The 22688-nt window shown below is 49.4% G+C and overlaps 1 protein-coding gene across 2 annotated transcripts in view; it reads left to right on the forward strand.

The window, feature by feature from the left end:
* Positions 1-22688, forward strand: part of IQGAP1 (IQ motif containing GTPase activating protein 1) — a 261663-nt gene that overhangs the window by 115498 nt on the left and 123477 nt on the right. For both annotated transcript variants that reach the window (XM_075916963.2, XM_075916961.2), the window contains exon 15: positions 14277-14440. In XM_075916963.2, coding sequence (XP_075773078.1) covers positions 14277-14440 — 164 coding nt within the window. The remainder of the gene's footprint in view (positions 1-14276; positions 14441-22688) is intronic.

Raw genomic sequence — 22688 nt, forward strand, 5'->3', positions numbered from 1 at the left:
GTCCCTGGCTGGGGAGCAGCAGGCTCCTACCTAAACTTTGGACGCCTCTGGTGCAGCATGCTCCCTTAGTCCCATCTGCTAATCGGCACAACTCACCTTCCCCAGTCCCAGGGATCATCTAGACCAGTGGTCCCCAACCATTTGGGGTTGCCGGGCACCAGGGGGCGTGGCCGTTCGCCTGCCGGGCGCCCGGGGGGCAGGGCCCCCCCAAGCGGGGGCCCCCCCATAGCCGCATTCCCGGGCGCTGGTGCTCTCTCCCCCTCCTCTCCCAAGTGCCGCGCGCCCGGGGTTGGCGCTGGCGCTCTCCCCCCCAAGCGCCGCGCGCCCGGGACCGGCGCTGGCGCTCTCTCCGCCCCACCCCCATGCACCGCGGGGGGTCAATCCGCGGCGCCTCCGTGCCCGGGGCCAGGCCAGGCCAGCCCTGAGCACTTGGCGGGCGCAGACAAATGCCCCCGCGGGCGCCATGGCTCCCGCGGACACCGTGTTGGGGACCACAGATCTAGACTATGCCAACGTTCCAAAAGAGGATTCGCAAATTCTGCAGGAATTTGCATATCTTCTTCCAATCTCACTTTCGAAAGTGAAAGTACTCGGGATGTATTTTTTTTTTCCAGCAACCCCTCCACCCCTTTTAAAAAGCCGTGTAAACCTCATTTTTTTTGTGGAAGAGCGACTTTTTGAAAAAGGGGAGGATTGCCGGAAAAAACGCTTCCCGACTACTTTTGCTTTCGAAAGTGAGATCGGAAGAAGATACGTAACTTCCTGCGGGATTTGCATATCCTCTTTCGGAACTTCGGCATAGTCTAGATGTAGCCCTGGTGAGGAAGGCAGTCCTCAGCAAAAAGCCATGCCTATCCATCCCAAAAGTCAAGGAGAAGTAGGGAGGGGAGCCTACACCCACATTGTGTGGCTCATCACCTCCACCAGTAAGTCTAACTTAAACTCAAGTGAAGCAGTTCACCCGTCCCCAGCCTGTATTTTCTTCACCGGGCAGTGTCAATGGCCTTCAGCACCAAGAGGCACAGTAGACTCCAGAAGCCCTGTGGGCAACACCAGACATACAGATGTCAGGGTGATTTAAATCGTTCATGAGAGCTAGGGCTTGTAGTCTGGTAACTTCTGTTCATTTTCCCAAGAAAGCCTCATCTGCCTCATCCTCCTAGTGTGGATGATCTATAGCAGATGCCCACCATGACATCATCCTTTTTACTTTCGCCTCTAATCCTAGCCCAAAGACTCTCAGTAGGCGTTTGTCCAATTTCATACTGGAGCTCTGAGCAATCCTACTGCTCTCTTACATACAGGGCAACTTCTTCAGTTTTCCCTTTGACTGTCCTTCCGGAGCAGTTTAAACCCATTCGTCAAGTGATTGCTCATGTGCATTCCAAATTAGGTGTGTGCGTGCCACATGCACAGTTGCCAGGAAGATTTTCCCTCACTGGATACTACAGGTTGGCGGGGGGACCCCTGGAGTGGAACCAGTATATAGCACCCTGCTGACTGCCCCCTCCCTCAGTTCCGTCTTACTGCCAGTGATGGTTGTCGGAGCTAGCTTCTCTTGCCTTGGGCAAGAGTGCTTTCCTTAGTTGCTTTGTAGTTAGTTTCTGAAGTATTAAGTAGTTGTTAGGTTTGCATTAGGAGACTATTTCCCCCATTTGGGGGCCGGGGCATGCCTTCGCTACCCGGCTTCAAGCAGTGCAAACAGTGCACTAAGTTTCTGTCCCCAGGTGATCCACACAACTCTTGCCTAAAGTGTTTGAGTGGCCCACTTAGCAAACAAGTGTAAGATCTGTAGGGCCTTTACGTAAAGAACTAGACGAGACAGAGAGTTTCACCTCTGAGATCTGTTAATGGAGGCATCTTTAGATCCCTGTACGGCACTGCAGGACTGGAATCAGCAGCCTTGGTGCTCTGTGCCTTCGTTGGGGCGGCATGCACTGGCTCTGCAGAAGGAGTTGGAGAAGTGACCCCGGCACCACCCTTCACCAAAGACCAGCTCTTGGCATCCATCCTGTTTTCCGGTGCAGAAAAAGAAACAGCGATGGGAAAGGTGGCTGGTCTCCTACTTCTAGAGCTAAAAAGCTTAAATGGTCGTGTCGTGGGTAGGGGCACCCTTTGAAGCAACCTGTCCATATGGTGCTGTTGACTCCAGCACCATTTCCAGTCTCGTCAATTCTGGTGCAAGTGGACTCCAGATCGGAGATGTGGACATGCCATCCACTCCCAAAATGAATGAGGTTGCCTGGGACCTGATCGAGCTGAAGTCTGGCCGGTTAGTGTTCCCCTGTGAGTCTCTGGGGGTTTTGCCAGTACCGGGCCTGGTACAGTCAAGGGGCAAGCCTCCCATGCTAAGAAGGTCCCTTTCACCGTGGCACCAATCTGGTGAGGACCCCTGTACTGGGCGGAGTCCTCCCGGTCGACTGGTCGCAGAGCCAAGACCAACGACCTCTCAACCGCTCCTGTGAGGGGTCCTCTTCACGGGCAGCACTGGTTAATTAGCAGGGATGGTTTTGGCACCAGTCCCGGGAGGGCTCCTGTACCAGGAGGAGGAGTCCTGGTGACCTCACACCTGCACAGAGGGTACTGGTGTGGTGTGGTACCACTTGTCCGTGGTCCCCTGTGTTCCATATCCACGTGAGTCGGAACCAGAGAGCCACCAGTCCAAGAGGAGACGTTGCTTAGCACAGGTCCCTCCAAAGAGGAGACAGGAGTTGACCCTACAATGGCCTCCTCAGTTGCAGGCCCCGCCTCAGTGGCCGTGCTGGACTCCTTAGGCTTGCCACCAGACACAAGCTGGGGGCTCCAGGTCAGTTTCCGTAGCTTCGGGCAGCAGGGGCACTCGTTCAGTGGCTCTGAGTCGAGACCTTGCCATAACGGGGTGTCTGACTACACTGGCATTGCAGATACCTGCTATGCAGCTGTTCGGGGAACTGGTGGGGTCCTATTTGGCACAGAGTTCTCAGTGCAGATGTGCACCGGCCCCCCAGTCCGGGAAGGACCAACGGCACCGGGTTCTAGGAATGTCTCTGCACCCAGTGCCACCTGCTTCACAGCAGTCCGGTGCAGGTGACCAAGGGCATGTACTGATCCCGGTACTGAAGGTGGAACTGAAAGAAGAGGATCTGCAGGATCCCTCCTCTTCATTGTCACCTGAGGCGGTAGCTGGGGCAGCAACATTGCTGTCCCCAAAGGATAATAGGGTGCATCGAGACTTATTGAGGCGTATGGCCAAGAGTACAGGTTTCAGTGATCCCTTCACTGGATGGGATTCCAGTGCATTCCAGTCTCTCTGGGTGCCACACGTTGGAGGTAGGGACTGTGAAATGCAGCCGTGGGGTCCAGTGACTGGCGTGGTGATCACTAATGCTTCAGAGATTCGTGCTTGGATCTCCCTGGTCCGGCACCCGTGGGACCTCACTGGTCCTGAATTTGCTGGACCGGGGGAGTTCCCTTGTCACCAGACCCCCAGCCAGCCATCCCTCAGCGCATTGACCTGTGTTGCCCCAGCCAGTCCCACCTGGTCTGACTGTGGTTGTTGCCGGCTGCCACAGGCTCCAACCTTGGCCTCGCTGCCACGGGCTCTAGCCCCCGATCCCACTTCTGGATGCTGGCCCTCCTTCCACTAGACTCTTGAGGATTGCCAGATTGGAGAGTGCTGGTTTTGGGAGGTGCAACCTGTATTAGCTCAGTGCCTCCTTTTAACACAAACTTCTGCAACAAAAAGGGAACTGGAGTTGAAATTATATGTAGCAAGTGCCAATGCTGTATTTCTCCACTGTGGCATACAGGAAGGAAATTCCTGCCATGAGTTCAGAAGTGTGTCTCCTGGCCCCCCACTCCACTTCTTAGTATGGTAAAATTATGGACTTGATTTCTTTTCTGTGCCTGTTTATATAATTATGCATAAGAGCATAATGCAGTTCTTAGCTGGATCAGCTGATGTTGCCTGTTTGCTTTATTTATAAAGACAGTTCATCAGGAAGAAATGAGTGAGAAATAAATCTGAAAATATTAAAAGGATTTGAGAAACATGAATGAGAACACAAAGTTCTCTTTAATCTACTCTGCACTGAAAAGGGAGTAGATTAAAGTTCACTAGGAAACTTTTAATGCATAGCAGTGGAGACCACATGGGTTTTTAAATCATAGCAAGCTACTGTGGTGGTAGACTTACACTGGTGTATATCAAACTAAGTTTTCATGTAGACAAGCCATTAGTGACATGCATGTCTTTTTAGGGGAGACATTTTCATTTCTTCTGGGAATTGTAATGTGACCTCAACTTGGGATTCTTCCATCTCAAGTGGAGGACTCTGAACTTGTCCTTGTTGAACCTCATCAGATTTTTTTTGGCCCAATTCTTCAGTTGTTCTAGGTCACTCTGGACCTTATTCCTGCCCTCCAGCATATCTACCTCTCCCTCCTGCTCCCCAGCTTTGTGTCATCCACAAACTTGCGGAGGGTGTAAACCACTCCATCATCCATATAATTAATAAAGATATTGAATAAAATCGGCCCTAAGAGTGAACCATGGGATAATCTTCTTGATATACTCGCTTCCAACTAGACAGTGCGTCTTAGATCACCACTCATTGAGCCCAGTGATCTAGTCAGCTTTCTACCCACCTTATAGTCCATTCATCCAGGCCATACTACCTTAACTTGCCAGCAAAAATACTGTGGGAGACTGCATCAAAAAATTTTAAGGTATCACATCCAGCGTTTTCCCCATGTCCACAGAGCCAGTTACCATAAGCATGTTGCATCTTAGAAGCCAGCTCCTCATAAGGAGTGGCTCCATCCTGCTCCTCCCCCTTCCTCCCCTCCCACCCCCCATGATGCTGGCTCCCACTGAGCACTGCCCCTGCGGAACACATCTGCTTCTCCTCATGTTGCACAAGGGGGCAGGGTGTCTCCCCACATGTGCCAGTTCTCACAGAGGCAGCAGCATGGTATGGGCAAGTGGGAGCTGGCTTTCAAGCCGGCTTCCAGTGCATGCCAGCTTTTACAGAGCTGACTTACCTCTCCTCCGCTGCTGCCTCCCACAGAAGTAGCAGCATGCGAGGCCAGTGGGAGCTGGTGTCTGTGGGGCATTGGGTTTTAAGCTGGCACCTTGTGCGTACCAGCTCCTGCAGAGCCGCCTCCGCCTCTGTCATAACCCAGAGTGCTAGCCTGGGGACTAAGGAGTTAACTGTACCTAGCCAGGTAGCAGTCAGCCAATAGAAATGCAGATAGGAATTTCAAACTGGGACAAAGGAATTTTTGGTTTTCCCTCCTTTGTCTCTGAGCAAATTTGCTCTAGATACTGAGGGAGAAAGAAGACACATCTGTCTCCAAGAAAAAGAGACTTCAAAATGTGTAAGTAGGGTAAAGTTGATAAATCTGTTCGGTTTTATTGTTTTCTGTTGTGGGACTTTGGATCTGATGTCTGTGCTGTTAGAAATGGGATTTCCTCCCTTTTGTAACTAAGTTTTGAGCCCATGGGAAAATTTCCCCTAAGTTTATCAATTGGTAGCTCTTACCATCAAGCCAAACCAGCTATGCTTGTAACAGGAGTATTGTTTTGATGATAAAAGTTTGTCCCATTTTCCGAAACACAATGGTACAGATACTCACAGACAACATCTCTATGATGTATTACAGGGGTGGCCAAACCATTACTGATGAAGAGCCAAAATAGTGGTAGATACAGCGCAAAGACCTGAGGAAAAATGTTGTTGAGCAAAAAAAGAAAAAAGGCCCTGACGCTGCCGTTTTAAGATCAGAGCAGGCATTGCCCTTTTAACAGTGGCCATTTGGAAGGATGCATGGGAGACTGTGGCTCTGTCTCTTTCACACAGCTGTCCCTTGAAGAGCCGCGGGTGCGGGAGCTGCAATTTTTTCTTTGAAGAGCAACATGTGGCTTGTGAGCCGTGGGTTGGCCACCCCTGATGTATTACATCGACAGGGAGGAGCACGCTCATATCACCTATGCCAGGAGGCAGTACACCTCTGGGAATGGTGTATCCCACGAAACATACACCTGGTCACATCCTATCTGTCAGGCAAAGACAGTACGTTGGCAGACAATCTAAGCAGACAATTCCCCCTAAACCACTAGTGGGAGATAAACCGATCAGTGCTCACTCTCCTCTTCAGGAAATGGGGATTCACAATGGTGGACCTATTCACAATGCACAACAAGACTCGCTGCCCGCAGTACTGTTCCAGAGCGGGAATAGGTCCTGACTCTTTGGGGGATGCCTTCAGTATAGAATGGAATGCACACTTGGCATACACGTTCCCGCCTTTTCCACAGGTACAGTGAGTGATCCTCAAGATCAAGCAAGATAGGGCCAGAGTAAAACTTGCAAGCGTGATACCCATACCGGTTACAGATGAGTGTCTGGCCACCACATCGGTTCCCACCAGTCAGGGCTTTGCTGACACAAAAAAAGGTCGAATTCCCCATCTGGCTATCCACAAGTTACACCTCCAGGCATGGATGCTTGTTGGTTGAATCCCATGGAAAGGATCTTTCCGGAAGCAGTACAGCTCGTCCTCACAAATTCTAGACAACCTGCAACAAGAAAGACATATGGTCTAAAATGGAAGAGGTTCACAGCCTGGTGTAGATCTCGCAACCATGGACCGCTCCACACGATTCTGCAATATTATACAACTAGCCAATTAGCCTGTCATAAGACAGGATTTTCAGGTCTCTCTTTCATGTCGGGTCTCTCATGAGCCTCCGGTCTTTCGCTCCATGTCTCTCTCCTCCTCCTACTGCCTCCCCCCCTTTCTCAGCTCTCCTCCACCTTCTGCCTCCCCCTCCATCTCTCTCTTTCTCTTCTCCTCCTCCTCCTGCCTCTCACTCTCTCTCCTCTCTGTCTCTTCTCCCCCTCCTGCTTCTCACTCTCTCTCTGCTCTCTGTCTCCGTCGGGGATGCACGCTCATCCAGGCCCCGCCCCCCGTGCGTGTACATCACCACCCCACCCCTCTTCGCCTCCCGCCGTGGTGCTCGGCTGACTTCTGCACCGCAAATGGCCTCTCTCTCTCTCTCTCTCTCTCTCCCCTCCTCCTACTGCCTTGCCCTCTCTCAGCTCTTGTCCGCCTCCTGCCTCTCTCTCCTTCTCTCTCTCTTTCTCTTTTTCCTCTCCCGCCTCTCACTCTGTGTTTCTCTTCTCCTCCTCCTGCTGCATCTCTCTCTCTCTCTCTTTTGCTGTCCTCCACCTCCTCCGCTCTCCTCTCCACCTTCTCTGTCTCCTCCACGTCCGTTCCGCTTTCCTCCTTTTGAATCCAGCGCTCTTTCCTGATGTCAGAGATGCACGCTCATCCCTGGCTGTTCCCTCTGGGCGGTGCTGTTGCCTCACACCGTGGCACTCGGCTGACTTCTGCGCCGCTAAGCCGGGCTGCTGTGCGGGAGCAAGCAGCACAAGCGCCCGTTTGGGCTCCCCCATGTCGGCCCAGCTGAGCGGCGCAGAAGTCAGCCGAGCGCTATGGCGGGAGGCGAAGGGGGGCGGGGCGGTGACGTACAAAGCCAGGGGGCGGGGCGGTGATGTACACCACCAGGCCCCGCCCCCATGCCTTGTACGTCACCGGCCCGCCCCCTTCCTCTCCCACCGTGGCGCTCAGCTGACTTCTGCGCTGCTCAGCTGGGCCGTCTTAGGGGCACAAACAGCCGCTTGCTCCCCGGCTGTGGCCCGGCTGAGCGGCGCAGATGTCAGCCGAGAGCCACAGTTTGAGGTGAAGGACGTGACTCAGGCAACAGCACTGCCCAGAGGGAACAGCCAGCGTTACAGAGTCACAGACACTGGGCTACTATATAGATCAGTGGTCCCCAACCTTTTGAGGTTGTCGGGCGCCAGGGGGCATGGCCGTTTGCCCGCCGGGCGCCAGGGGGCGGGGACACTTGCGCGCCCGGGGCCGGCACTCCTCCCCCCCCCCTGCCGTGCGCCCGAGGCCGGCTCTCCCCCCCCCCCCCCCCGGCCGCGCGCCGCGCGTCCGGGGCCGGTGCTCCCCCCCCCCCCCCCTCCCCGCCGCGTGCCCGGGGCCGGCACTCCCCTTCCCCCTCCCCCCCCCCCCCCCCCCGCCGAGTGCCGCGCGCCCAGGGCCGGCACTCCCCTCCTCCCGCCGAGTGCCGCGCGCCCGGGGCCGGTGCTCCCCCCCCCCCGCCGAGTGCCGCACTCTCTCCCCCCCCCCCCCCCCCCGCGCCGCGTGTCCGGGGCCGGTGCCCCCCCCCCCCCCCCCCCCCCGGCCAAGTGCCGCACTCCTCCTTCCCCCCCGCCGAGTACCGCGCGCCCGGGGCCGACACTCCCCCCCTCCCCGCCCGGGGCCGGTGCTCCCCCCCGCCACGTGCGCGGGGCTGGCGCTCCCCCTCGCCCACCCCACCGAGTGCCGCACGCCCGGCACTGCCCCCGCCAAGCGCGCTCCCCCCGCAAGCGCCCGTGCGCCATGTGCCTGGGGCCAGGCCAGCCCCGAGCACCTGGCGGGCGCATTGAAATGCTCCCGCGGGCGCCATGGCGGGGACCACGGATATAGATGATACTTGTTAGAGCTTCACAGTGCAGGCCTCTCCATGAGTACCATCAGGGTGCACTTTGCTTCCATTTCCACTATACGTTCTCCTATATAAGGACTCTTGTTTTTACACACCCATCAGTCAAGCACTTTATGCGAGGTTTACACAACTTAGTTCCCCCATACATGGATCCAATCCCAGCATGGAACATGAGCTTAGTACTAAAGGTGCTCATAGGTAAACCCTTTGAGCCTCTTGCCACCTGTTTATTATTACACTTGTCTATGAAAGTAGCTTTCCTTGTGGCAATCACCTCCACAAGGTGTGTTGGTAAAATAGCAGCCTTAATGACGGACCCACCATACAGCATATTTCATAAGGATAAGGACACACTTAGGAGTTATCCCAAATTTCTACCCAAAGTACCTACTGTGTTCCACTGCAGCAAACCCATACACTTACCTGTTTTCTTCCCTAAACTGCACAAGGACAGTAAAGAAGCAGCTCTCCAGACCTTGGATATCTGTAGAGCACTGATATTCTACCTACAGCGGACTAAGCCCTTTCAAAAAACCCGACGGCTGTTCGTCTCATCAACAGAGAGGTCACTGGGGTTTCCTATATCAAAACAAATACTCTTAAAATGGATATCTAGTTGCATTAAACTAGCGTATGTCATAGCCCAGAGAGAGCCCCCAACAACTGTGTGAACTCACTCGACACAGGCAATGGCAGCCACAACGGCATTCCTACAGGGTGTCCCAACAGAATGCATCTGCAGAGCCACCACATGGGCGTCAACACGTACCTTCACCCACCATTATGCAATACAGCCATTTGCTGAGTCAGAGACAACATTTGGCCAAATAATACTCTCTGCCTCACGGGCCCAGCACTCGAAATTTCCACCTCCTCCTACAAATACTGCTTTGTAATCACCGAAGGGGAAGAACCCACGGGGGGACTCCTCGAAGAAGAAAAAGGGAAAGGTACTCACCTGTGTATTAGCTGGAGTTTGAGATAGTTATCCCGTAGGTGCTCCACAACCCACCCTCCTCCTCTCTGCTTTGGAATACAACACATCTGGGTCAGAGAAGGAATTTGGTGGGGGGGGGCAGGGGAGTGGGCTGTGCATGCGAAGTAGCCTCCTCAGAACACACACACTGGCTCCCTGCATGCATGGCTGGCCAGGAGTACTGCTATCACAAATCTCCGGCCGTGGGCTCAGCGGTGCTGCAGCACCTAAGGTGGAGCACCCATGGGGACAACCATCTTGAAGAACTCCAGTTACTACACAAGTGAGTAACCTTCCCTTCCCTCATCTTCTCCACCCACCTCTCCTATTTCTTCTCATCATGGATGTTCATTACCTTAGGCTGCTGTCTTCTCAACATGATCTCTAAGGGCCACACCCTACAATTGCTTTCCACGCCTGCTTCCCATCCCTCTTCAGAGACCCTTCTCACAAGCATCTCTTGAGCAGGAATTGTGCCAACTCGTTTGCTCAGGGGTTGTGGAGGAGATCCCAATGCAATTCAGAAACAAGGGATTCTACTCTGTCCTTTCTGATCCCTCAAGGAAAAAGGGAGGCCCAGGCCCATCCTCGACCTGCGAAACCTCAACCAGTACCTAGCACAGCTGAAGTTCTGCATGGTTTCCCTTTCTTCCATCATTCCCTCCCTGGTATGCCGCCCTCAACTTTCAGGACATGTGTTTTCATATCTCCATTTTCAAGGGGCCATGCATGGCTTTCTCTGCTACATGGTAGGTTAGGAACCCTACCAGTTTGTGATTCCCCCTCCCTCTCCCCAATTTGGCCTCTCTCCAGAACCAAGAGTATGTCAGTGGTTGAAGCTTACCTCAGACACCGGGGGTCTAAATTTCTCCATTCCTTGATGAGTGTCTGGTCAAGAGCACATCCAGGTCTCAGGTTCAGGATCGTGTTGCCCTTCCTCTGTTCACATGTGGAGCCTTGGGCCTTCTGGTGAATGAAAGAAAGTCCACCTTAGTACCAGTACAGAAAATAACGTTCATAGGAGCATTATTGGATGCTGAGACCGCCAGGGCTGCCCTACCCCAGGACAGGTTCCAGACTGGCAGACCTCATCAGGGATGTTTCCTGGTTCCCTGATAATGATGGCCATAATATGTCTACACCTCTAGGGACATATGGCAGCAAGTACTTGCATTGTTCAACATGCCATCTCCACATGTGTACCCTGTGGATGTGGCTGACGTCTGTCTTCTTGCAGACCAAAGACTGTCTGGACAAAGTCCTCACTGTCCTAGTTCCCATACTTCTCTCCCTCGGGTGGTGGACAATTCTGGAGCATATGCTCTTTGGGGAACCATTCCAGAGCCACCCTTCCCCGATTGAGCTAATACTGGATGCATCAGATCTGGGCTGCAGAACCCATCTAGGGGAAGCCAGGACCCAGGGCAGTTGGAACCTGGACAAGATGGACCTGCATATGAATATTAGGGAATTATGAGCAGTACATCTCACCTGCAAGGCCTTCTGCCGCCAGCTCACAGGCAGGGTAATTGGGGTTCTCCTGGACAATGCAGCCTCAATGTTTCATATCAACAGACATGGAGGACCCTGCTTGCGGCACTGTGCTAGGAGACTCTCGCTCACTGGAACTTCTGTATTGCTCACAGTATCGACCAGAGGCTTATCTTCCAAGAACTTTCAACTGCCTTGTGGACTGCTTGAGCTCAGAGACTTCTCTTCTCACCATGACTGTATGCCGCATGTGAAGATTGCACACTGGGTCTTCTGGAGGTGCGATATTTCCTGGGTGGACTTGTTCATTACCAGACACAACTGCCACTGCCCATGTCCTTCCTCCTTTCCTGGGCAGGAGATCTGCTTTACGCTTTTTCCCCATTCCCACCCATCAGCAAGATCCTACAAAAAATCAAGAAGGACAGGGCCATGAACATCATTATTGCTCCAGCATGGCACCATCAGCATTAGTTCAGAATCCTGTCAAACTGAGCAGTGCACCCCCTGTGACTGCTGCCACTCCACCTGAACCGCCTGTCCCAGAACCATGGCTATCTCCTTCATCCCAACCTTGAATCTCTGCACCTCATGGCTCGATTGCCACGTGGCAGAACCTAGAAGAGCAGGTCTGCTCAAAGGGTGTCCTCCACATCCTTCTCTAAAGCAGGAAACTGTCGACCTGGCAAAGCTATATGGGTAAGTGGGCGAGGTTCACAAGTTGGGTGGTGGCCAATGGCATTTCCCCAATGAAGGCCTCGATCCATTTGATCCTAGATTACCTGTTGCATTTGAAAGACTAAGGACTGGTGCATTCCTCTCTAATAGTGCATATGGCAGCCATTTCCAGCTTCCAGAGGCACGCCATATTCTTCCATGACATGAAGGGCAGGTTCCTCAAAGGTCTGGAGCAGCTTTTTCCCCAGGTCAGACCCCCCAGTTCCACCTTGGAATTTGAACTTCGTCCTATCTGGGCTCATGGGCCCTCCCATTTGAACTGCTGGCTTTGTGCTCCTGGTGGCATTTATCCTGGACGATAGCCCCCACACATACACACTGATTGTGCAGGCTCACTCGCCCAGGGTGCAGGTTTTGGCAGCAGCGTTCCTGGCCAGACCCACTTTCTCAGATCAAATTCATGGCCATATATACCAAAGGAATACAATGGGGAAAAAGTGAACACATTATAAAACTGACAAATCAGAACAGAAAGGAGGCGAGGGGGAGGGCTAGTATCTAAACAACTAATAGTCTTGCAGCACCTTCGAGACAGAACACGTAAGTGGTCTCATGAGCTTTCGTGGGCACAGCTCATTTCTTCAGATGAATGGAGTTATTAAATGTCCAGTTCCTAAATACATAAATAGGGAATGGAGGTGTAGGGGGAGAGAATGGAAAAAAAGGTGTGGGGGGAGGGGAAGTAGTCAATTAGAGCAGTGTTTCTCAACCTTTTTTATAAAGTACCCCCTTAAAAAAAATAAGTATCCCTGGTACCTACAGTTTTCAGACACACACAATTTTTTTTCTACCATTGCAACACATTTGTTTAAACAATGTAATCATAGCCGGGTGGGCAATTAAATTTTGGGGTGTAAAACGTACAAAAATAATAAAGCGCTGTAAAACTTAAAAACAAGAATTCAGTTTTCTCCAAATTTCAGTTGTGTTGAGGTCCCCCCTCCCCTCCGACTTCTCTCGAGTACCCCTCAGGGTACTCATACCATTGGTGGAGAAACACTGAATTGGTGTGTCCAGGCTACATGAAGCTGATAGAGAAGGTACTAACTATTTTTAAGTACCCATTGTTTGGCTTTTTATGTCATTAGCATGTGGAAAGTAGTGGGTTATCCAGCCAGTGTCTTTATTCATACCTCCGTTTATAGGAATTAAATGTGTAAATGAAGTTAAGTTCTAAGGCTTCCTTGTAGTGTTGGCTTGTGAAATTAGCCTGAAAAAATATGGTGACTTTGAGATCCATTAATGAGTGCCCAGGCAAGTTAAAATGTTCCCAACAGGTTTCTGTGTGTTGCCTTTTCAGATATCTGGTTTGTGTCCATTAATTTTTTCTTATGCACCATAGGCTGTTCTCGGTAGTGACGGATGGCAGAACAAGGAGCAATGGTCTCAAGTTACAGTGGAGGGGGCCTAGGCTGGATATTAGGGAAAACTATTTCACTAGGAGGGTGGTGAAGCACTGGAATGAGTTCCCTTGGGAGGTGGTGAAATCTCCGTCCCTAGAGGTTTTCAAGTCCTGGCTTGACAAAGCCCTGGCTGGGATGATTTAATTGGGATTGGTTCTGCTTCGGGCAGGGGACTGGACTCGACCTCCTGAGGTCTCTTCTCCTCGGGTCTAATTGGACTTCTTGCTTATGATTCTGGTAGAAAAGGAATGGAGGGGAGGGGGGGTCAGCTCACCCATGTTGGCTCATCTTGAGATCAGTATGAGTCAGGTAAGTGCATGTGCAGGCCTAATGGACACTGCTACCAGAGTTCTCCAGTCAGTAGCATGGAGACATAAGCACATCTACATTAGAGAACCTATAGGGGGACATATCTCAAAGAACCATTCTTACTTCATATGGTCAATAACTTCTTTAGAAAGTGTGGAAAGCTAATTTTTCCAGCTTTTTAAGTTTGTTTTCATTTTGTGACTTTCCCCCTAAATTAGCCTGGAGGTTCCTCTGTAGGGAGGACTAATAACATAGAAACATTTAGCTTCTGAAATACTGTTTTGTTTTGTTTTTAAATTAAACGTGCAAAAGAGATAGAGAAAGTTTTTGGTTTTGTGCTTAGGTTTTTAAACCATCACACAGTTGAAGTACCCATATGGATTTTATTGGATTTGTTAGCTGCTTGGCACGTGGCACTGTTGATGGTGGTATCACTGTGTATGCAGTCCCTAGTAAGAGTTGATGGAATTGGTTTGAGGTGGCTTTGCTCCTGGGTGTTGAGAGCACGCAGAAAGAGCATGGTGATCATTTGATGCGAGAGGATGCCATAGGATCCTTATTATTTTTCACATTATGATTTTGTTGATCCATTGAGCATTTTGCTTTTTGTACAGTATCTAGAGCATCGATTGGGCACCACACATGTGAGGAAATAGGATAACTGTCTTCACCAGCCAAACCTGAGTTTGGGTTGAAAATGTCATGACGATTCTTCACTGACATCGGCTTTAATAAGGACTCTAGTCATTCAGCTCTGTTACATATTTCTTTGTGATCTTCTGCTGACCAGAAGTTGTCCTTTGTATTCTTTGTTTTCCAGGGATTTTAGCAATTGGTCTTATTAATGAAGCTCTGGACGAAGGAGACACCAGAAAGACCCTTCAAGCCTTACAGATCCCTGCAGCAAAACTGGAGGGGGTATCCCCAAAGGTAGCGCAGCACTACCAGGACACATTGATCCGAGCCAAGAGGGAAAAAGCACAGGTGAGTGATATTAAACAGGTCTCTGCAGAATGGTTGTAGCCTAGCATGATCTGTTGTGTGATTATGGTAGCTAGTAGTGCTGGCATCAGTGAAGCAGTTTCAGGCAGTTTCATATTTTGAAACTTCGAGGTCTATCTATACTAAAGCAAAATAGTTTGGCAATCTCAAGCTGGATGTCGCCACAAACCAAGGAAACCTTTGCAGACATACTGATTGTGTGCAATGAATCATTGCATCTCTCGTTATTGCTTCACTTCAGTACATGCAATAGGGGTGGTACTAATGCATTTTGGGACTCTTGGAGCATGGATTCTGTAGTGTGCAGCACTGTTGTTAAGAGATCGCACAGACTTTTGGATAATTTTCAGATGTGAGATCCTTCAGTGTGCAACAAGTGCACAGACCCCAAATCCCTGGATTTATAACTTCTCAAAACCTGCAGTTTTCATGGATTTTTAAGCTCAAGCAGGACAATTATGTTCATCTAGTTCAGTGATTTTCAAATGTTTTTTCTGATGACCCAGTTGAAGAAAATTGTTGATACCTGCGACCCAGCATAATTATGCCTTTTGACTAGAATGTGGGCTCTGCCGTGGGGTTGGGGATGATGGATTTGAGATGCAGGAGAGAGCTCTGAGTTTGGGGGTGAGACTCATTGCTGGGGTAGGGATGTTGGGGTGCACAGTTGGGGCCTGGGCTTGCCTCTGGCTGCCCCCTGGTCAGCAGTGCAGTGTGCATGCTAAGGCAGCCTTCCTACCTGTCCTGGCATAGTGGGCCTTGCTGCATTGGCCACTGTGGGCAGATAGGATACTGAGCTAGATGGACCTTTGGTCTGACCCAGTATGGCAGTTCTTAAGTTCACCTCAGAAGCAGCCAGCCGCAGGTCCAACTCCTGAGCAGAAGTGCGCAGAGCTCTCAACTCAGGCACCATCCTTCCCCAGCTTCCATTGGCCAGGAAGTGTAGAACTGATGCTTGGGGTGGGAGCAGTTTGCAGAACTGCAACCTCCCCCCGCGCAGGAGCCAGACTTGCTGCTGACTATTCCTGGAGCATGATACTGTCCATGTGCCAGGGTAGGCAGGAAACCTGCCTTAGCACACCTGTTAGTCACCTAGTCACCATAGAGCAAAGCGACCTAGTGCTTAACCTTCTGTAACCCAGTTCTGGGTCACAACCCATATTTTGAAAATCACTGACCTTGTTGGATATCTGATGTAACATAGGTAATGGAATTTTCACTCTGTAATCCTTGCAACAAGCCCAATAATTTATGGACGAACAAGAGATTTTTGGAAAGACATCCAGTCTTGAATTACATTCTTCTACCTGATGGATAGCTTATCACATTGTTTTGTAAACTGTAAAGAGTAGTTAAATACGCTCACTTCCAAATTTTCATTTTGTTAGTGGATCCTGTTCTGCCTTATTTCCTTGCTTAAAAAACCCTCTGGTATTAAATATCTTCCCTGTACATGTAAACTGTGATCAGATCTTCTCTTGACACCATCTTTAGCAAGAAAAATAGATTGAACTATTTTCTTTCTCACTGTGTTGCAGACTTTCCAGACCATAAATCATTCTTTTAGCTCTTCTCTGAATCCTCTCCAATTTTTCAATATCCTTCTTAAAGCGTAGAATCGAGTAGCAGTTGCGCCAATACCAGAGGGGTAATACAACCTCCTGACTCCTACTCAGTCTTTCCCTGCTGACATGTTTTATATCATTCTGTTTAATTAAACACTGAAGTTAACATTGCGAAGTCAAGTAATCAAAACTAAAACATGCCAAAATTAAGATTGCTTATGCAACCTGTTTTGGTCTCCTTATGCATATGCATTATGATATTATCCTTAATTTAACGATCGTGCACTACAGTAGACTTCTGATAATCCAGCACCTTTGGGACCTAGGTGGTGCGGTATTATCAGATATGCCGATGTCTCGGGAGGTCCTGGTACAGCTGCACGGCTTAACAGCTGGCCCGGACACAATCTCCCTCCCTTTCCCTTCCCCTTTCCTCTTCGCTTCTCCTTCTCCGTGCTGTAACCCGATCTCCTCCCCTCTCTTTTCCCCTTCACTGAAGCAAAACGCTCTTCTCCATACTGTAACACGATCCCACTCTCCCCTCCACCCAGCCTTATGCGTGGTCCCATGTGCTGAGCAGCAGGCTTTTTAATCAGCTGGACAGGAGTGCTTGACATTTTGATGCCGGAGTAACGGGAGTGCCGAACAACTGGATGCCAGACTATCAAAGTTTTACTGTATTTTGTTCCTCTGCCTCATTCTATGCACAGGATGGAGAGTGATTCAGGATTCTTACAAAGACCCTAGCTATCTTACCCATTACAAAGATAGCTTCCCCAATTATCACTTCTAAAACCATTAGCTCACAGACATTTACCTTTCCCCACCTCTAATACCATTAGCTCACAGACATTTACCTTTCTCCCCCCCCTCCTCACATCCCCCTTCTGTTCTGAAATTTGATTTGTCCTTTTCATATGTGTTCATTTTTAAAATTGTATCCTTTGGTATATATGGTTGTGACTATTTTCTTCCACGAAAAGCCCACAAAAGCTTATCATCTAATAAAATATCTTGTTAGTCTTTAAAGTGCTACATAGTCCTGTATTTTGTTCCAATTCTTTCAGTCTTCCTTCATAGGTCATGTTCTCTAGACCTTTAATCATGCTTGATGCTCTTCTCTGGACCTTCTCCAACTTCTCCACATCTTTCTTGAAGTGTGGTGCCTAGAACTGAACACAATACTCCAACTGAGGCCTAACCAGTGCAGAGTAGAGCGGAAGAATTACTTCTCGTGTCTTGCTCACAACACTCCTGTTAATGCATACTAGAATCATGTTGGCTTTTTTTGCAACAGCGTCACACCGTTGACTCATATTTAGCTTGTGGTCCACTATAACCCCTAGATCCCTTTCTGCTGTACTCCTTCCTAGACAGTCGCTTCCCATTCTCTATGTGTGAAACTGATTGTTCCTTCCTAAGTGGAGCACTTTGCATTTGTCCTTATTAAACTTCATATTGTTTATCTCAGACCATTTCTCCAATTTGTCCTGATCCTTTTTGTCTATCCTCCAAAGCAGTTGCAACCCCTCCCAGCTTGGTATCATCTGCAAACTTAATAAGTGTACTCTGCATGCTGATATCTCAATCTTTGATGAAGATATTGAACAGAACCCCCCCCCCCCCCCCCCGCCGAGTGCCGCGCGCCTGGGGCCGGCGCTCCCTCCCCCCGCCGAGTGCCGCGCGCCCGGGGCCGGCGCTCCCCCCTCCCGCCGCGCGCCTGGGGCCAGCGCTCCCCCCGCTGTATGCCCGGGGCCGGCGCTCCCCCCGCTGAGCACCTGGGGCCAGCGCCCGCCCCCGCCGAGTGCCGCGCGCCCGGCGCTCCCCCCGCCAAGCGCGCTCCCCCCGCAAGCGCCCGTGCGCCATGTGCCTGGGGCCAGGCCAGCCCCGAGCACCTGGCGGGCGCATTGAAATGCCCCCGCAGGCGCCATGGCGCCCGCGGGCACCGTGTTGGGGACCACGGGTCTAGGTATACCACATCCACCGCTTCTCCCTTATCTACAAGACTTGTGATCCTATCAAAGAAAGCTATCAGATTGATCTGACATGATTTGTTCTTTACAAATCCATGCTGGCAGTTCCCTATCACCTTATTATCTTCCAAGAGTTTGCAGATGATTTCCTTAATTACTTACTCCATTATCTTTCCTGGAACAGAAGTTAAACTGAGTGGTCTGTAGTTTCCTGGGTTGTTTTTATTTCCCTTTTTATAGATGGGTACTATATTTGTCCTTTTCCAGTCTTCTGGAATCTCTCCTGTCTTCCATGATTTTCCAAAGATGATAGTTAAAGGCTCAGATACCTCCTCTATCAGTTCCTTGAGTATTCTAGGATGCATTTCATCAGGCCTTGGTGACTTGCATACATCTAACTTTTCTAAGTGATTTTTAACTTGTTCTTTGTTCTTTTTTTAAATTTTATCTTCTAAACTTAACCTTCTTCCCACTAGCATTCACTATGTTAGGCATTCCTTCATCAGACTTCTCGGTGAAGACCGAAACAAAGAAGTCATTAAGCATCTCTGCCATTTCCAAATTTCCTGTTTCCCCCTTCTCACTGATCAATGGGCCTATCCTGTCCTTGGTCTTCCTCTTGGTCTTTAACAGGGTTCAGAAAGTTAGAGCTAGATGAATTTATTCAGGATAAGTCCATTAATGGCTGTCTCTTTGTCACAGTCTGGGAATGGGCAACTGTGACATAGTGGGGATTGTGTTCACTCTGTTTCCTTTGTTAAGTTGTATGTGATTTCTGCTGTTCTGTGGCAACTATGTGTGTGTGTGTACTGCTTCAGTTTCCTTGAGCATTGCACCAGTGCCCATGGCGATGGGAGTTCTGGGTGTGAGTCTCACCGAAGGGAAGGCTGCCCCATCTTTGCACATACACAACAATACCTAAAAAAACAACGAATGGTCTGGTAGCTCTTTATAGACTAAAAAACATGTAGATGGTATCATGAGCTTTCGTGGGCACAGCCCACTTCTTCAGATGACCAGAGTTATAATTCATAACGTGCTGGTTGAGAGTCACATCTGGCTGCAGATAGGGGTGCAGGGCCCAGAGATTCCCCACACGTCTGTGACAGCAACATAGGATGGATCACTTAATTATTTCCTGTTCTGTTCATTTCCTTTTGGGCACCTGGCATTGGTCGTTGTCAGTCAGTAGGATATGGAGTTAGATGGACCTTAGGTCTGTCCCAGTATGGCTGTTCCTATGTTCTTATGTGTCCAGGTTTGGGAGCTGCATTTCATGAAAGATGTGGACAAACTGGAGAAAATCCAGAGAAGTGCAACAAAAATGATTAAAAAGTCTAGAAAACATGGTCTATGAGGGAAGATTGAAAGAACTGGATTTCGTTAGTTTGGAAAAGAGAAAATTGAGGAGACATGAGTACCATTTTCAAGTACCTAAGATGTAGTTACAAGGAAGAGGGAGAAAATTATTCTCCTTAACATGATGATAGGACAAGAAGTAATGGGCTCAAATTTCAGGAAAGAATGTTTAGATTGGACATTAGGAAAATCTTCCTAACTGTTAGGGTGGTTAAGCACTGGAGTAAATTGTACCCCCCACACCCTCCCAGGCAATCTCTGAAGATTTTTAAGAACAGGTTAGAGAAACACCTGTCAGGAATGGTATAGGTAATACTTAGTCCTGCCATGAATGTAGGGAACTGGAGTTAGATTACCTCTGAAGATCCCTTCTAGTCCTGGGCTTCTATGAATGAGGCAGGGAGCTGCACGAAGATAAGGGATGATCTCTTGCTTAAGCCGTTTGAATGTCATTGTGAAGAACTGGGTTGTATTTCTGCTTCTAAGACAGAGTTCCTTTGTGGTGCTTGGCATGTCATTTAAATCAAACTTTTGACAGATGACTGGTAATATGTATTCCTCATTTACTGGCTGCTGTAATTGTAATCTGGAGTCTGCTTTGCAAAAGTGCTGAGCACTCAAAACTGTAAGTAAAATTGCTGACAAGGGGTCTCAAATTGGACACTCAGATGTGGTGGGCAGGTTAGTCTTTCTGGGTATGTCTACACTGCGCCTGGGAGCAAGCCTTCCAGACCATTAGAGGAGTGGGCCAAAAGAAACTCAAGTTGCAGTGAAGTTCCAGAAGGAGAAGTGCAGAGTCCTGCACCTGGGATGGAAGAATCCCAGGCATTGTGACAGGCTGGGGACCGACTGGCTAAGTAGCAGTTCTGCAGAAAAGGATCTGGGGGTTACAGTGGATGAGAAGCTGGATATGAGTCAACTGTGTGCCCTTGTAGCCATGCATACAAATATGGTCTCATTGTTTCCTTGTATTTCCCTGTCTATATCCAGTTGTTGTCTATCTTATACTTAGATTACAAGCTTTTGGGGCAGGAATTTTTGTGTGTGTTTTCTTTGTATATAGAATCATAGAATCATAGAATAATAGGACTGGAAGGGACCTCGAGAGGTCATCGAGTCCAGCCCCCCGCCCTCACGGCAGGATCAAGCTCCGTCTACACCATCCCTGACAGATGTCTATCTAACCTGTTCTTAAATATCTCCAGAGAGGGAGATTCCACCACCTCCCTTGGCAATTTATTCCAATATTTGACCACCCTGACAGTTAGGAATTTTTTCCTAATGTCCAATCTAAACCTCCCCTGCTGCACTTTAAGCCCATTACTCCTTGTCCTGTCCTCAGAAACCAAGAGGAACAAATTTTCGCCTTCCTCCTTGTGACACCCTTTTAGATATTTGAAAACCGCTATCATGTCCCCCCTTAATCTTCTTTTTTCCAAACTAAACAAGCCCAGTTCATGAAGCCTGGCTTCATAGGTCATGTTCTCTAGACCTTTAATCATTCTTGTCACTCTTCTCTGTACCCTTTCCAATTTCTCCACATCTTTCTTGAAATGTGGCGCCCAGAACTGGACACAGTACTCCAGCTGAGGCCTAACTAGTGCAGAGTAGAGCGGCAGAATGACTTCACGAGTTTTGCTTACAACACACCTGTTGATACAACCTAGAATCATATTTGCTTTTTTTGCAACAGCATCACACTGTTGGCTCATATTCAATTTGTGGTCCACTATGACCCCTAGCACAAAGGGGTCCTGTCCCACAACTATTGTTCCGGGTGCAGTGGCCTGGTGGGCTGCTCCCCAGGTACTGGGTAACTGGATACCCATTAACATTCCTTCAGCAGAAAAGGACCTGGGGGTTACAGTGGATGAGAAGCTGGATATGAGTGAACAATGTGCCCTTGTAGCCAAGAAGGCGAATGACATATTAGGGTGCATTAGGAAGAGCATTTCCGGCAGACCTAGAGAAGTGATTATTCCCCTTTATTCTGAACTGATGAGGCCACATCTGGAGTCTTGCGTCCTGTTCTGGGTCCCCCGCTACAGAAAGGATATGGACGCGTTGCAGAGGGTCGAGTGGATGGCAACCAAAATGATTAGGGGGCTGAAGCACGTGACCTATGAGGAGAGACTGAGGGATTTAGACTTATTTAGTCTGCAGAATAGAAGAAGGAGGGGGGATTTGATAGCAGCCTTCAACTTCCTGAAGGGAGGTTCCAGAGAGGATGGAGAGGCTTTTCTCAGTAGTGACAGATGACAGAATGAGGAGCAATGGGCTCAAGTTGCAGTAAGGAAGGTCTAGGTTGATATTAGGAAATACTATTTCCCTAGAATCATCGAATCCTAGAATACTAGGACTGGAAGGGACTTCGAGAGGTAATTGAGTCCAGTCCCCTGCCCTCAAGGCAGGACCAAATACTGTCTAGACCATCCCTGATAGACATTTATCTAACCTACCCTTAAATATCTCCAGAGACGGAGATTCCACAACCTCCCTGGGCAATTTATTCCAGTGTTTGACTACCCTGACAGTTAGGAACTTTTTCCTAATGTCCAACCTAAACCTCCCTTGCTGCAGTTTAAGCCCATTGCTTCTTGTTCTATCCTCAGAGGCCAAGATGAACAAGTTTTCTCCCTCCTCCGTATGACACCCTTGTAGATATCTGAAAACTGCTATCATGTCGTGTCCCCCCCCCCCAATCTTCTCTTTTCTAAACTAAGCAAACCCAATTCTTTCAGCCTTCCTTCATAGGTCATGTTCTCTAGACCTTTAATCATTATTGTTGCTCTTCCCTGGACCCTCTCCAATTTCTCCACATCTTTCTTGAAATGCGGTGCCCAGAACTAGACGTAATACTCCAATTGAGGCCTAACCAGTGCAGAGTAGAGCGGAAGAATGACTTCTCGTGTCTTGCTCACAACGCACCTGGTAATGCATCCCAGAATCATGTTTGCTTTCTTTGCAACAGCATCACACCGCTGACTCATATTCAACTTGTGGTCCACTATAACCCCTAGATCCCTTTCTGCCATACTCCTTTCTAAACAGTCACTTCCCATTCTGTATGTGTGAAACTGATTGTTCCTTCCTAAGTGGAGCATTTTGCATTTGTCTTTATTAAACTTCATCCTCTTTACCTCAGACCATTTCTCCAATTTTCCAGATCATTTTGAATTATGATCCTATCCTCCCGAGCAGTCGCAGCCCCTCCCAGCTTGGTATAATCTGCAAACTTAATAAGCGTACTTTCTATGCCGATATCTCAATCATTGATGAAGATATTGAACAGAATCGCTCCCAAAACACCCCTGCGGAACCCCACTCGTTATA

Source organism: Pelodiscus sinensis, chromosome 14, assembly GCF_052426305.1.
Source record: "Pelodiscus sinensis isolate ZL-2025 chromosome 14, ASM5242630v1, whole genome shotgun sequence".
Lineage (NCBI taxonomy): Eukaryota > Metazoa > Chordata > Testudines > Trionychidae > Pelodiscus > Pelodiscus sinensis.